Source organism: Brassica rapa, chromosome A08 (genome assembly GCF_000309985.2).
Source record: "Brassica rapa cultivar Chiifu-401-42 chromosome A08, CAAS_Brap_v3.01, whole genome shotgun sequence".
Taxonomy (NCBI): Eukaryota; Viridiplantae; Streptophyta; class Magnoliopsida; order Brassicales; family Brassicaceae; genus Brassica; species Brassica rapa.
The window spans coordinates 9592700-9609447 of record NC_024802.2 but is presented as its reverse complement, the minus strand read 5'-3'; the positions used below and the strand labels follow the sequence as shown (position 1 = coordinate 9609447).

The window sequence follows — 16748 nt, the reverse complement described above, 5'->3', positions numbered from 1 at the left end:
GGTCTTATAGAGTTACTCTATTATAGAGTAAAATATAGAGGATGTCACTTTTTCACTTCAAATATAGAGTAAAATATGATATTCCTCTATATTTCACTCTATAAGAGCATCTCTAACCTCACTCTATTTTTCACTATAAAATAGAGTTTAGAGTAAAAAATGCTCCAATTGTATTCTATTTCTCACTCTGTAATAGAATGAAAAATAGGTTTCTCCAACTATAGAGTAATTTGTTTTTTTTTTCATCACTCTATTTTCTACTCTAGAATAGAGTACCATTAGAGCAAACTCAAACTCTATTATAGAGTTACTATTTTAGAATAAAAAATAGAGTAAGCCATTGGAGATGGTCTAATAGAGTTACTCTATTATAGAGTAACATCATTGGAGCAAAAGTTACACTATAATAGAGTTACTTTATTTTAGTGTAAATTACAGAAGAAAAAATAGAATCCCCTTGGAAATGCTCTAAGCGAGTCTAGTTCTAATTCTCAATTCATTTTGGTAAACATATTCAAATTGAATAGATAAAATAATCATTCATCTAGGAGTAACATTAAAAATATAAAATATATATATATATATGTTATCTATTGTTGAATGAAGATATTACGGCTGAGAGCATCTCTAAAGGGACTCTATTTTTTCCTCTATAATTTACACTAAAATAGAGTAACTCTATTATAGAGTTGAATTTGCTCCAATGGTTCACTCTATAATAGAGTTACTCTATAATAGAGTGAAATATAGAGTAATCTTATTTTTTTACTCCAAATATAGAGTGAAAAAACAAGATTACTCTATATTTCACTCTATTATAGAGTAACTCTATTATAAAGTGAACCGTTGGAGCAAATCCAACTCTATAATAGAGTTACTCTATTTTAGAGTGAAATATAGAGAAAATTATAAAGTGTCATTGGAGATGGTCTGATAGATTGTTATTATACCCGTTATATCCACTTCAAGTTCAAATAAGTTTAACTGAAATAACCAAACTACCCTCATTTTATTGATATTTTATATCCAAACTATCTAAACTTACCCACAAACAACTAAAAATACTTGTTAGATATAGTTCACAACGGTTATTTTATTTTAAAATAACTATGAATACAATTTGATTTGGATATTTTGTGTCCAAAACATCCATTTTATCCATAAGTATTCAAACTAAGTAATATATTTGATTTATAAATTTAACTTTAGGTAATAATTTAATTGTAAGTATTCTTAAACTAATATTTATATATGATATTTTATGTTTGGATACTCATGTGATTCACAGTATGGGATCAGGTTCGATATCAGTAGTTTTTTGGATATTGCAGTTTAGGACACGTTCAAATATTTAGTCCGGGTCTAATTGGATTTGGGATACTGATTTTCGGGTCAGTTCATGGTTGGTTTTTCGGGAGCAAATATTATACACAGCCCATTGGTCAATGACTAGACTAATTGCAAATATAAGTTTTGTAGTGATCAAGATAATGACAAAAAATCTATAGCTTCAAGATTTCAGCTAATGGGGGCATGACCAGTAACTTGGAAAAGTAATGCAATTTTCTTATAGATAAAAAAAACAAACAAAAATAACTATATATGTGTTAAGTATAGTGTGAGAAACAAACATAAGTTTTTTTTTGTGTTCATCTAGATCCAATCTCACTGAGCTACGGAAATTAGGAAGATAAAAAAATGATTAACGTAGAAACTAAGTTATTAGCAATCTTAAGGTGACGAGGGAAGTTCATCCGCTTCCATGGGATCTTCTCCTCCGGACATGGTTTCTTCTTCTACCTCATCTGTTTCGTTATCTACATAAGCCTGCGAACTCACTATTTGTCCTCTCAAGTCCTTGTGTTTCAAGCTACCTGCAAAGTACAAAATCGCACTCAATAGTGTTTAAATGCTATTGAATATTAGAGAATCTATATAAATGATTTGCAGCATTCAGTAATGATTGAAGCCATCGAGATTTCGAGATTAGCGTGCAGTTATGTCGTACCCATCCAGAAGTTGGAGCCGCGTGATGTTGTATGGAGAAGAGCCTTCACGTGAAACAGAAAGCGCTCTAAAGATCGCTTCGTTGCTGGTATTTTGCTGGTGATGGCTGTTTGTTTCATACCCTAAAAACAAACTCACATAGTCATTTCATCTTATATCTCTAACAAGGAAAAAGAAAAGGTTTCTGAAACTAACCTTAGCTTCAGAACAAAGAGTCTGTAATGTTCTTGTAGCCTTTTGGAGATCTTTGACCTAATTCAAATGTCAGTTGTGGAGATCTTAGTGGGCTGAGAGAGAGAGATAAAGGAAAAGGCGAAGAACACCAACTTACCAGCTGGATGACTAATTCGTTATGATCTTGAATATGTGCTTCCAGGAAATCAAAAACTGCACATTTGTTGTTTCAAATGTCTAATAAGCCAACAAAAGGTCAGGTAATTCAACTCTTGTGTGATAAGATGGAAGATATTATACCTTTTAGAAATGAGTCCACATACTTCCCACCATACTTGATAGCCATTCCGTGGATTGTAACCTGTTTAAGTCATTATAACACCATCATCATTGCATTATATATGACAGTTTTTGCACAAGCAATGTGCCTATGCTAATGGTACATGTCAAGGAAAATCCGTCACCTTATCATGCGAGCGACACAAGTTGACTAAAGACACTATCACATTTACAGTCTTCTGAATGTCTCTTAAGTGTGCTTCGGTAGCTTCAGATTGACAGTTTTGCCGTTTCTCTGAGCTAACAACCTTCACCTAATCAGGATCCACAAGGTAGAACAGAAAAGGCGAGAAATCAAATTGTATGACAGAGAAGGTAGTAAATCAGTGCAGAATCAGACAGAGCGAAGATGGATAACTGACCAGTTTGTTGAGAATTGCGAGATTTTCTTCATGCTGCATAAATCACCAGCAAAGATGAGGTTATTAGTCTATTACAGGAGACTGGAATACATACGAGATATCTAAGAATTTGCCTTACCAATGTCTTGTACCATCCTCTGAAAGTCGCTGAACATAGTGTAGGGAATTCATGATCATGAGCATCCTCTTCTCCTGTTGACTTGGATAGAGAGGCCTAATGCAATCAAATTCCGGAGACAGTGCGCAAATGAGTTAATTTATATGACTTGACGTAGGATGTAATAGTCAATCAAAGTAAGGCCAGAGAAAGATTTTTTTACAACGTACCTGAGGCAAAATGGTACAAGCAAGTTCATCGAGCAAATCAGATGTGGATCCACTGGTTTCCAGGTATATTCGCAATATGTTCTGCACCATTTCACCCTGCGGAAACCCAATATTGAGCGCGCTACCGTAAATTGTGATATCCTAGAAATTTGACACAAGATGATCATACTTTGTTCTTCAAACCCTTGTTATCAGTAGTTTCATCAATCCATTCATGCCTGAGAAGTTTCTCAGCAGAAGTTCCCAGTTTGGCATGCAGGCTGGGTACAAGACCCTGAATGGGACCGACATATCTGTTCTTAGTAACTTCTTCAGATACCTTACCAATATATTTTTGTGCAGAGGTCACCACTAATTGTAGAGTTAGAAGACATTCGAAGGCCAGATCAAACGAGAAGGAACAAGCTGCAGCAACATTTAACAGTCTTAATGGGAGTTAAAATAAGATAAAATATGACAGGGAATAATAGGTAAATCAAAATAAATTACCGTTGTTTAAAATATCTTCAAAGAAACAATAGACGCCAATAAACAAGTAGTCCTTTGTTCCAGGTGAAGGGAAAGGTTGCAGATCCGCGAAGCTATCAACTGGAATGTCGGTAGGCTGGAAGGCTTCCAGAAGATCCAGCAGCAGCGATTTGTCTGTTTCGAACCCAGGGAGGGTCAACATCTGTGACATAACGTTAAAGTTTGGGAACTGAAGTTAGCATACTTGTATGTTAAGTTTAAGAGGAAATAAATGCAACCAATATCGAACTACTCAAGTTAGGAACCACATGAATCACAAAATTGGTATCGGATGAGATATAATTACCTTGCTGAAACAGAATAAAACTTCTTTGCACACCATTGTGTAAATCAGAGATTCAGAAACTACTATATTGGATGTGTTCGGATTTCCCGCCTTAGCAAACTCATCTCTCCAAATAGTTTGAGGAGTTTCCTCACCTGTTATTATTTAGGTCAAATTAGAACAAGCTACATCAGTACCTTTAGGTTGAGTAAGTTGAGATCTCTACTTGTCATACCTTTTATCAGTAAGGACATTGCTGTATTCAAATGCATCCTGAGGCTTGGAAAAAGTCCTTTTATTTGACTGACAAGTTCAACCAATTTGAACCCCCCTAAATATCCTGGAGGGCTTCCACGTTTGAAAGGAAGTAGTTTACCAGGAGGAACAAGACTATCCAGCTTGGTATGAAGATCTTGTAAAAGATACAAATACAGGGGTAGCTAGCACAGAAAACAAGAAGAGGTTAAGATCCATTTCTCATATCGAGAAGAATTTAAAAGAATAATTTGCTATTTATCTCGGTACCTCAGCTTTATATTCAGGGTTTCGTATATTTTGGCTCTGCACCTGTATGCGAAAGTCCATAAATTCCAAGAAAAATGTAATAAGAAGTCTTTATAACACCCACAGTTGATACAGATATTAAAAACTCAGGCTAAAATTAATTGTGAACTCAGTCGGATATTTATATAAAGTATTTGTGAAGTAGATATCAATATTAACCCAGATTAAAAGGTTTCACTAGGCTGACCTTTGGAAATTTTAGGATGGAAAGGCATTGAGGAAGAAGAGGCCTGAATTTGAATCTTTGGGCTGCAAGGGCCGGGGAAAGTTGAGGAATCTTTACACTTAGAGATTCATCACCAGAACAAGTTTCATGCATTGACCCTGACGCTATCCTGCCATCTAACGATGATGGGGAAGGATTTTCATGTAGCTGTGTTTGACTTGTAACTACTCCTGCTTTCTTGAAAGCGTCCAAAATAGTTGGCTGTCGCAAGTGTTCATCAACACTTGACTGCTTTGATTTTTTCAATTTATTTTTCATGTTTCCCTTGCGTTGGGAAGCATCATCATCTTGTAGTTTCCTCTTCTCAGTTTTCCTCTCTGGATGGTCAGTATGTTGGCTTGTGGCTGAATAAGGGTGGAGCTCCGGTAGAGACTGAGGAGATAGCGTAATCAAATTGCTCAATAAGCTTTCCAATAATCTGCTTCACCAAGTATTAGTTTCATCAGAGTTGTATATAGAATAGGCTTTATGACGCCTAAAAACATCTTTAACAAGATTGTAAAACACAACAGCACATTACGAAGCTTTGAATGGTGACAAAGTAGCATGAACATACATTAGATTTCTGAGTCGCATCAGAAGCTTTGTTGTCACATCCTTTTCTGTAGCCTGACTAATGCAGCCATCCCTTTTGTCAATTTGGGAACTGAAGGCGTTAAGCTGCAAAAGATAGCAAAAACATATGAAAAAGTTGTAGCACAGCAATGATGCAGAGAGACAAGGTCATGTCACTCACGAGTTCTCGTATCCAGTTTGCAGCATAATATAAAGAGAGAGAGAGGATTTCTCTCTGCTTTGTTGTCAGAGATTGCCATCCAGCTGCGGCAAAGTACTTTGACATTTGAGAAGGTAAGCCAAAAAATTAGTTAGGAGGGACAGTATTGACAGGGTTAAATATGAAGACTTTCAGGCTTATTAAACATTTTTACGCAGTTTGGAATTTTCAGGCTTCAAATTTAGAATTTTAAACTTCCTAACAAACTTCTTCTACAGTCATGCAGAAGTCAGAGAGCAGGTCGAAACTTGTCACTAGTTGAAAGCATTAGCGATATGATTCTTGAAAAGAACACTGCATCTCACCTTGGAAGAAGGAAGGTGCAAAGGGCATCCGAGCAGAGCATCAATTCCAGCAAGGGATCCACCATTTGTCAATCTCTCAACCTTGTTAACAATAAAATTCATGCTTGTTTTGGTTTCTAGAAATAGTCTCGAGTTTCAAGGGAAGGAAAATCTTACAGATGATAGCAAAAGAAAATTTGAAGGAAGAATCTGCAGACAACAAGACCTGCAGGTAATGGGATCTTTAATTCAGTCATCAGTGATTCAGTTGTCAGAGAGAACTGTTTTAAATTAATCAAGAGCAAAGAAAATCTCATAAAACCAACTCTGAGGATGAAGATGCCAGGGCCAAAATGTTCAAACAGATTGGTGATATACTACCATCCAAGTTCATCCAAAGATCCCCTATACGATAATTAAAAAAAAAGAACCTCAATCCATACAATGCTTAGAAGAGATTCAATTAATCTTAAGTAGAACCATGGTCAGTATATGTATTACACCTTCTAGTCCAGAATATGAACTCTTATTAGCCATTTCTCCGTTTTCAAGATCGGCCAGAAATAGTGACTCAAATTCTCCCAGATGCTTCCCGATCCTGAAGAACAGTATAAAATATCATCCGCACGAGAGCAATAAAGACTGTGTAGCTTTGAAAACTACTAAACAACATAGCCGAAAAAAATGACTGAAATCTTCACCACTCCATAATTTCTGGCTGAAGTAGTTTCTGGCTGAGAATGGCAGCGAACTCATCATAGAAAATAATTAGGGCTAAGTTAGACTGTCTGCAAGAGTCTACAGATGTCTTTAAGAGCTCCAAAATCTCCCCACAATCTGAAACCTGCTAAATGACAAATTTAATGGATATCCATAGAAAATGCAACAGCTAAACAAGAGTAACTCTTGGAAATCGTGGTCGGAAGATCATTTCACTCAACTACTAGGACTTGCTCGATCTTACCTGAGATGATGAACAGTCCGGAACACTGGTTGCATCCCCAAGTGATGAAACAATCCTTAGAGTTCCAACTAACCCCATCTTTTGGTACTTGAGATCTGGATGACTAATCTGCCGGTATAAAAGTAATACAAATGAAAGTGAGCTGCCATCAACTTATATTTCCTAAGAAAGACGGTGAGATAATAACATTACCTGCTTCCTTACTATCATCATAAGTTCATTCGAAATTGAAGATCGAAAAGAATCAGGACTTGCACGAGCTGATAGTGCGAGGAGACTGAAAACCTCATAGACCTGCAATTGTGTTTACTTAATATACGATATATTTTTTCATACAATACAAGGCATTTTATAAAAGATAAATGGCCACCTTATGCAAATTTTCCACATTAAATCCCTCCAAGTAGTCCAAAATACCTATATCACACGAAATAATCAGAAATTAGAATAAGAAAATCACATGATCAGCGTAGGGCGTATACACAAACAAGTTCCAGAAAATACCATTTATGTGAGAAGAAAAGGGAAGGAGTTGCTGTGCATATTTTTTCGCCAGAACCGTCATCATCTCTAGGACTGAACTGACCTCAAATTTGTTATCAGATCCCACATGTGTCACTAGGGCACCTAGTATCTGCAACCAATGCAACTTAGAACAAAAGTTGACTAATCATGCTAAAAGTTATTATACCAGGAGATGAAATGTTAGCATCTTCCTACCTCTTGTCTGGAATAATTGTCAGCAAACCCTTCAAAAAGACGAGTATAGATATGCGAGCCAAACTCCCTTGCTTTTTCTTCTTTGCTTGACAAGAGGTGTTCAGCCAAAGAAATAAACGATCCAAAGTTATCCTAGAGAAATGAGCCTGGTTAATTTTGCAAAAGAATAGTCCCACATTTTGCAGGAATCAAAAAATGTTGTGATGATCACCTTCACAAACTCTTTATTGCCACATATACATTGATCAAGCAAGGCTTCTTGTATGCATCCATCAACCACTTTCTTCTTAAATATCTTCTCGATGCTCTTCCTGATGGGATCCCCATTCATATACATGAGAATAAGCAGCCATACATCGATTACCTTGAAATCTCGAGGTTTCTCCAGACCATTCAGCTCCTTTATGATTTCTTGACAGAGTATCTACAAAAGAACATAAATTGGCGCCAGATAATGATGACAAAACATTCTTAAACTACTACAAAACGAAACCTACTTACATTCTTAAACCGAAGGCTTGATCTCAAAGCATGGAGAATAGAACCTTCTGAATTATACGCAGGTACTTTTCCTTTGAGTTTGTTTTGAGAAGCACAAGGTTGTGAGATTCCGGTGAACTTCAACTTTTGGCGTATCTGAGAGATTATTCTTCTAACATTTGCTTGAGTAGCAGCAAGAAGCAAGAACCTAAGTAGATACGGCATATGCTCTGCGTCGATTGTTCTAATACATGATATCGCTACTGTAAGCGCCTCCAAGAAAGAAAGAAAAAAATGGCATTCCATCAGTATCCGTGTAAAATGCATAACCTTTAAAGCTGACACTCTCTCTCACCTGTTCTTGCAATTGATCATCTAAATTGAGGTTAGAGAAAGAATCAAGAACTGGAACAACAACAGAGGAATCCTCCTGAAGCATCTTCTCTAGAGAATCAACCACAGCGCGAGAGATGTGATCCCCAATAATCTCCGGCAACGATCCAATGATCTCCTTCTTCAAGTGCGGAGGAGAGATCGATAGAACTTCCATCAGCTTATCGGTGAACACATCGGGATTAACAATGAAGTCGAGCCAGCGGAAATGCTTGATGATGAGGCGAGCAACATCCTCCTCAAGGGAACATCCCGAAACGACGTCGAAGTACTCAGGAAGCTTCTCGAGAAGCGTTTCTTGTAGATCAAGCTGGATGGGGGATACAAGGAGGAGGTTACGGACTAATGAGTCGTCTCTCTTTGTTGATGAAGAAGAGGAAAGTACTCTACAGTACAAATGAATCAAGCAATGGTTACAGAGTGTGAATATCAGTTTTTAATTTCGAGGATTCGAGTGGAGTAACTGACCTACGAAGATTACTCGGAGATTGAATGTACGATGAGAATCCAGCTACGAAAACTGAGCGGAGATCACTGACGCTATCTCTCTCGGCGGAACTGGCGGAGCAAGACGAAAAGCGAGTCGTGAGATGGCGGCGGAAGGCGTGGAGATCGGAGGGGAGACATGGAGGACCGTACGGGTTGTTCAGTGTGCAGCCAGCTTCCGCTAGAATCGCAGTCATCTTCTCCACCGCGTCGGGTTCATCGGCGGATTTCTTTTGCGGCCGGGGGAATTTGGGAGGCGGAGCAGCTGAGGAAGACGACGGAGGCGGAGCAGATGAGGAAGATGGCGGAGGCGGTGGAGGCTTTTTGCGAGAGAGAAACACCATTTTTTTCCGGTGACGATTTCGCGGCTTGATTCTCCGATTGACGATTTAGTGAAAGATGTTTTGTTTTCAAAAATTTTGGTAAACCCTGACGAAGCAAGCGCCAATTTTGTCAGCAACGAAGCGCCATTGTATCATTCACACCGACACGCGATCTGTCTACGCAAAGGTAAAACGGCATAGTGTGTAACTAAATACATGTAGAGTTTTAAACTATTTGCCGTTTAGCCTAACTACACTAGCTAAAGATGATTGGGAAGCCATGTTCTAATACTAGTCGGCTTAGCCGATTAATCAGACAATAATTGCTAGGCCGAGGGTGAGCCTGGCGAAAACCACCAATTCGGTTGAATAAATCGTTGACCGCATAAAAGCCTTCAAATATTTAGAGCAGCTCCAAGTTATTAATGAGAAGCCCAAACCCACTCAGATTTGGAAGTCCCAAAACTCTGAAAACGGTCATCGAAGCTGGCATCAGAGAACAAGTGGCTCTCAAAGCGATTGAGGTTTGACACATCTCCAACAAACTTCAGATCGCAGATGTGTTTACGAAATCTCTCCGGCAAGAACCCTTTCGAAGTCTACGAAGCAAACTTGGCGTGTGCCTTCCTACCACGCAAAGTTTGAAGGGGCCTATTAATAAGAAGCCCAAACCCACTCAGACTTGGAGGTCTAAAAGCTCACTTGAGCAAAACGACACAGCTGCAAGTGCTTCCTCTTCAAGCAGTACCTGCGAACAAAACAAGAAGGATAAAGTCAGTAACAGGAAAGCAATGCAGGCGTCCGTAAAAGCAAAAACAAGCTCAGCTCCAGCTCACACTATCACAACGGCAAATAGATTCCAATCCCTAAGCGATGAGCTCGCGTAGACATCTAAACCTAATTATATCTCTATACAAAGACTTGTATTGTATCAAAACAATGTAAGAGAGTTTAAAAGAAATAAAGTTTACCTCTTCACCATTATAATCCCTCTTCGTTCACAAGTGAGGCTTTAACACAGTTTCTAGAGATTAAAATAAAGAAAATAGAAAAGGTGAAACAAGTTTCTCATTAAGGTATTTCAAGAACTCCATCAGCTACTCATACTGCCTCCTCTTTATTGATCTGACTTTAAAAAGAAAAATTAGAATTAATTAACTAACTAAATTTTACTCCCTCCGTTCCGGAAAAAAAATTCTAGAGTATTCACACATATTAAAAATATAATAAATATTTACAATTAAATTTATTATTTATTTCTTTATACATTTTCTAATAACTATCAACCAATAGTGTTTAACCAATTCAAATATTTTCAATTAACGTTTTTTTTTTAAGTATACAACTTATCAACGTTAACTACTAAAAATACTTTAGAATTTTAAAAAATATATTATTTTGGAACAAAAAATAAATCTAGAAAATTCTACTTTTAAAGAACGGAGGGAGTATTAAAAATGAATATTTTGCCATTTAAAAAACCCAAAAGGATTCTTAACCGATGGTGTTGTTCCGAGAATTGAAAAAATGTAGTCGTGTAATAGGTAAACCGCCTAACCAATTAATTGGTTTAAACCAGCCTTGGTCCAAATTCACGGTTACATATCTATTTATCCAGCTCAATTATATTTTATGTTAACATAAATAATACTATCTAATTACCTTTTTTCCCCGATCCAACAAAAAAAGTAAAATTATATTTTATCATCAAGATCAAAACAATATATTTGTCTCTTCTGAGTGAATGACATATTTTTTATTTTAAATTTAATGTGATTGAGAGAAGTACAATTATATTTTATAATCTAATTTGGTATTGATCTACAAATTTATGAATCTTAAAAAAATTTCTCTGTACATTCAAATTACACTACACATAAAAAAATAGGCAACTCTACCTAAAATGATTTTTTGACCAAAATAGTATCCAAGAAAGAAAATTACCAAAATATGTTTTATTAAAAAATATAAGACACTTCAACATTTACTTTATAGATATATAAAATAAATAATTATTTAAATAAATATTTTCGACATATACATTTTTCAATTCAAACTTTTTAAAAAAAAAAAAAATTCAAAATTATATTTTGAAATCCAAAAAATCATTTTGAAACTATTGTTTATAATTTTAAATTTTAAGTATTAATTTTTTATTTTTGAATCATAAACCTCACATATCCTTAAAATCTCACCTCTCAAATCTAAACCCTAATTTTAGGGGTATAAATATTTTTTACATTTTTAATAAAACATTTTGATTATTTTGACTTTTGTGTACTATATTTATGATATAAGTTTTTAGTGCTATTCTATTAAATTTATCATAAAAAATTCAGATATAAAATTTGAATTTCAAGTAAAAAAATGACTAAAGTTTTCAAAAAAATTGGTTCTTTGTTGGTACATATTAAACATTCAGAACAAAACTGATCCAGAACATACAAGAATCTATCGAAAGCCGAACCAAAAATCTATATGTATATATATGTCTAAAACTTGTCTACCCGAAATATACATACCATATATATACATATATATATACAAAACTTTATGAAGATCCCAAAAATCTATATGTATATATATGTCTAAAATCTATATGTATATATATGTCTAAAACTTGTCTACCCGAAATACAAATACCTAAAACTTTATGCTGATCCCCGATATTTAATAGGTAATACCATAGAAGTCATTTTTGTAGTCCCTTTTATAGACGCACACCCGAACCGAAAACATGAATGGTAAGGACTACAAAAAGGACTTCTATGGTATTACCATGTTCAAAAATTCGCTAGGCGCAACGCGTACGGACCGACCGGGCCTAGCGAGTTAACATTAAATCGGAAAAAAATCGGGGAGTACTCGGGGATTTTTTTAAAGCTATAGTATATTTTGTGAATATATTAAATATATTTTGAGTTATATATAATATATTTCAATAAACAAGCAAAGTTATCGTTGTAGCCTGGTGGTTTTTGGGTTGTGGTAAGTCAAGAATTCAGAGTTCAATGCCCAAAACTGGTGATTTTAATTGATTTTTTGTCGTTTTTTAAATGAGGGGTAAAAATGTAATTTTGTATTTCATCTTCCTCCTTTGACCTACAAGGCTGCAGCTCTAATCCCAGCCGCAACAGAGTTTTTTTTTAACTTATTTCTTCAATTTTCTTGATGATTTGAGTCACTTGACCTTTGTTTCTTTGTTATTAATAACAAAATGTCACAGATTCATGATGAAATTATCGATTTCAAACAAGAAAAACCCAGAATTTTTTTGGTCCGATTTTTAATCCGAATAAGGTATAAACGCTACGGCCAAGCTCCGTGGAGCGCTTAAACGCCGAGAAATCGGCTCAACTCGCCGCGTTTTCGAACATGGGTATTACCTATTAAATATGGGGGATCTGCATGTTTACCACTATTGGTACTATTATTCATTTTTACCATTAATAAAATATATTTTCAAAAATACATTCTTTATAAGAGGAAAAAAGACTCTTATACCATTACTCCATATATATAATAAATAATTATCAAGTAAATAAAAAATATTTTTTTATGTTTTCGAATTATAATTTTTCAAATTCAAACTTTCTTATAATTTTTTTCGAAATTATTTTTTCATAATTTCTTTTTGAAATTTGAAAATTATTTTTGAAAATATTTTCTAATTTTTTTTAAAAAATAATAATTTTTTTAACTATTTATTTATTTATTTATTAGAATCCTAAGTTTCACATTCTAAGAAATTTATTCCAGCTCTCAACTCTAAACCGCTCTAGATTAGTTAACCCTATAAATATAAATGTTTTTTTTTTCTCTTTTTTTGTTCAACTTCTGTTTTTTCTCTTTAAAAGTGAATGTCAAAGTGGTTAGTGTAAACATGAAAAATGATATTATGAATGTGATATTTTTGGTAATTTTTCATTAACTATTTGTTATACATGAATTCAATGCTCAAGGAAAAAAACTAGCTATTGCAAGCTGGTTAAGCCTACGTCTCGTACGTGATCAAACTCAAACTTTGAAAGTCTTGGAAAGTGGTTCAGTCTCTTTATAGACCTCCAAACCAGATTGATCAAGTTGGTCTCCCTCTAAGCAAGCGCAACGTTTGTTCATCCAACCGTTATTGCTATCTCCAAAGGTCTTTGTAATCTTGCCACCCAAACATCACACAAAAACTGCAACATTGGCTTATCCCTTGTTATGCTGTGCTTTTAATGCCATCAAAGATTCACTTGTAAGTTTTAAAGTTAACTATAACAAGAGTACATACCTCTCCACCTTCATCTTGACTCCATCGTGAGTTGCAATTTTTTTGCTTGTCTTCTTCAGGATGTCGTGGGGTTCCCTTGGCCAGTTGGCTATCGTAGTTTCAATGTAAGAGAGTTTAAGAGAAATAAAGTTTACCTCTTCACCATTATAATCCCTCTTCGTTCACAAGTGAGGCTTTAACACAGTTTCTAGAGATTAAAATAAAGAAAATAGAAAAGGTGAAACAAGTTTCTCATTAAGGTATTTCAAGAACTCCATCAGCTACTCATACTGCCTCCTCTTTATTGATCTGACTTTAAAAAGAAAAATTAGAATTAATTAACTATCTAAATTTTACTCCCTCTGTTCCTGAAAAAAAATTCTAGAGTATTCACACATATTAAAAATATAATAAATATTTACAATTAAATTTATTATTTATTTCTTTATACATTTTCTAATAACTATCAACCAATAGTGTTTAACCAATTCAAATATTTTCAATTAACGTTTTTTTAAAGTATACAACTTATCAACGTTAACTACTAAAAATACTTTAGAATTTTAAAAAATATATTATTTTGGAACAAAAAATAAATCTAGAAAATTCTACTTTTAAGAGCGGAGGGAGTATTAAAAATGAATATTTTGCCATTTAAAAAAACCCAAAAGGATTCTTAACCGATGGTGTTGTTCCGAGAATTGAAAAAATGTAGTCGTGTAATAGGTAAACCGCCTAACCAATTAATTGGTTTAAACCAGCCTTGGTCCAAATTCACGGTTACATATCTATTTATCCAGCTCAATTATATTTTATGTTAACATAAATAATACTATCTAATTACCTTTTTTCCCCGATCCAACAAAAAAAGTAAAATTATATTTTATCATCAAGATCAAAACAATATATTTGTCTCTTCTGAGTGAATGACATATTCTTTATTTTGCATTTAATGTGATTGAGAGAAGTACAATTATATTTTATAATCTAATTTGGTATTGATCTACAAATTTATGAATCTTAAAAAAATTTCTCTTTACATTCAAATTACACTACACGTAAAAAATAGGCAACTCTACCTAAAATGATTTTTTGACCAAAATAGTATCCAAGAAAGAAAATTACCAAAATATGTTTTATTAAAAAATATAAGACATTTCAACATTTACTTTATAGATATATAAAATAAATAATTATTTAAATAAATATTTTCGACATATACATTTCTCAATTCAAACTTTTTAAAAAAAAAATAAAAAAAAATTCAAAATTATATTTTGAAATCCAAAAAATCATTTTGAAACTATTGTTTATAATTTTAAATTTTAAGTATTAATTTTTTTATTTTTGAATCATAAACCTCACCTATCCTTAAAATCTCACCTCTCAAATCTAAACCCTAATTTTAGGGGTATAAATATTTTTTACATTTTTAATAAAACATTTTGATTATTTTGACTTTTGTGTACTATATTTATGATATAAGTTTTTAGTGCTATTCTATTAAATTTATCATAAAAAATTCAGATATAAAATTTGAATTTCAAGTAAAAAAATGACTAAAGTTTTCAAAAAATTTGGTTCTTTGTTGGTACATATTAAACATTCAGAACAAAACTGATCCAGAACATACAAGAATCTATCGAAAGCCGAACCAAAAATCTATATGTATATATATGTCTAAAACTTGTCTACCCGAAATATACATACCATATATATACATATATATATACAAAACTTTATGAAGATCCCAAAAATCTATATGTATATATATGTCTAAAATCTATATGTATATATATGTCTAAAACTTGTCTACCCGAAATACACATACCTAAAACTTTATGCTGATCCCCGATATTTAATAGGTAATACCATAGAAGTCATTTTTGTAGTCCCTTTTATAGACGCACACCCGAACCGAAAACATGAATGGTAAGGACTACAAAAAGGACTTCTATGGTATTACCTATTAAATATGGGGGATCTGCATGTTTACCACTATTGGTACTATTATTCATTTTTACCATTAATAAAATATATTTTCAAAAATACATTCTTTATAAGAGGAAAAAAGATTCTTATACCATTACTCCATATATATAATAAATAATTATCAAGTAAATAAAAAATAAAAAATATTTTTTTTATGTTTTCGAATTATAATTTTTCAAATTCAAACTTTCTTATAATTTTTTTCGAAATTATTTTTTCATAATTTCTTTTTGAAATTTGAAAATTATTTTTGAAAATATTTTCTAATTTTTTTAAAAAAATAATAATTTTTTTAACTATTTATTTATTTATTTATTAGAATCCTAAGTTTCACATTCTAAAAAATTTATTCCAGCTCTCAACTCTAAACCGCTCTAGATTAGTTAACCCTATGAATATAAATGTTTTTTTTTCTCTTTTTTTGTTCAACTTCTGTTTTCTCTCTTTAAAAGTGAATGTCAAAGTGGTTAGTGTAAACATGAAAAATGATATTATGAATGTGATATTTTTGGTAATTTTTCATTAACTATTTGTTATACATGAATTCAATGCTGAAGGAACTAGCTATTGCAAGCTGGTTAAGCCTACGTCTCGTACGTGATCAAACTCAAACTTTGAAAGTCTTGGAAAGTGGTTCAGTGTCTTTATAGACCTCCAAACCAGATTGATCAAGTTGGTCTCCCTCTAAGCAAGCGCAACGTTTGTTCATCCAACCGTTATTGCTATCTCCAAAGGTCTTTGTAATCTTGCCACCCAAACATCACACAAAAACTGCAACATTAGCTTATCCCTTGTTATGCTGTGCTTTTAATGCCATCAAAGATTCACTTGTAAGTTTTAAAGTTAACTATAACAAGAGTACATACCTCTCCACCTTCATCTTGACTCCATCATGAGTTGCAATTTTTTTGCTTGTCTTCTTCAGGATGTCGTGGGGTTCCCTTGGCCAGTTGGCTATCGTAGTTTCATAGTACCCCCCCCCCCCCCCCCCACCCCCCCCCCCCCCCCTCCCCTCACCCCCCTAACAAAACAAACCTCCGGACCTCATTATACAGGGATCAAGGTGAACCAAACATTATGTGCACTTTATTGTGTAAATTTAATATATAACTTGCGTGCAGATTGAGGAGTAGAAACCTCGCCAGTGGACAATGCTGTTCACCTACGAATAAGAATCATTTATGAAAGACATGCGTTCACTTGGACAGAATCGAATTAGTAGATTATAAACATCAAATGTCTTAGAAAGTAATAATAGCTTAGAAGATATAAGCCTATCAGGCC

General features: G+C 33.9%; 1 protein-coding gene across 1 annotated transcript; it reads right to left on the bottom strand.

Moving 5' to 3' along the window:
- Positions 1-1541: 1541 nt before the first annotated feature.
- LOC103833479 (Fanconi anemia group D2 protein homolog) lies at positions 1542-15660 on the bottom strand. The gene is made up of 32 exons (XM_033277806.1): positions 13494-15660; positions 8877-13398; positions 8371-8794; positions 8037-8288; positions 7747-7959; positions 7536-7667; positions 7320-7449; positions 7186-7232; positions 7008-7109; positions 6816-6923; positions 6553-6695; positions 6355-6449; positions 6178-6256; positions 6029-6077; positions 5873-5953; positions 5529-5624; positions 5349-5452; positions 4754-5210; positions 4528-4569; positions 4238-4442; positions 4024-4157; positions 3699-3879; positions 3379-3614; positions 3210-3305; positions 3001-3096; positions 2883-2915; positions 2646-2774; positions 2482-2542; positions 2339-2394; positions 2203-2259; positions 2009-2129; positions 1542-1874 (listed from the first exon to the last, which is right to left on the bottom strand). Exons 2-32 carry the CDS (start codon positions 9236-9238, stop codon positions 1732-1734), a joined length of 4464 nt encoding a protein of 1487 aa, XP_033133697.1. The 5' UTR covers positions 9239-13398; positions 13494-15660; the 3' UTR covers positions 1542-1731.
- Positions 15661-16748: the final 1088 nt, after the last annotated feature.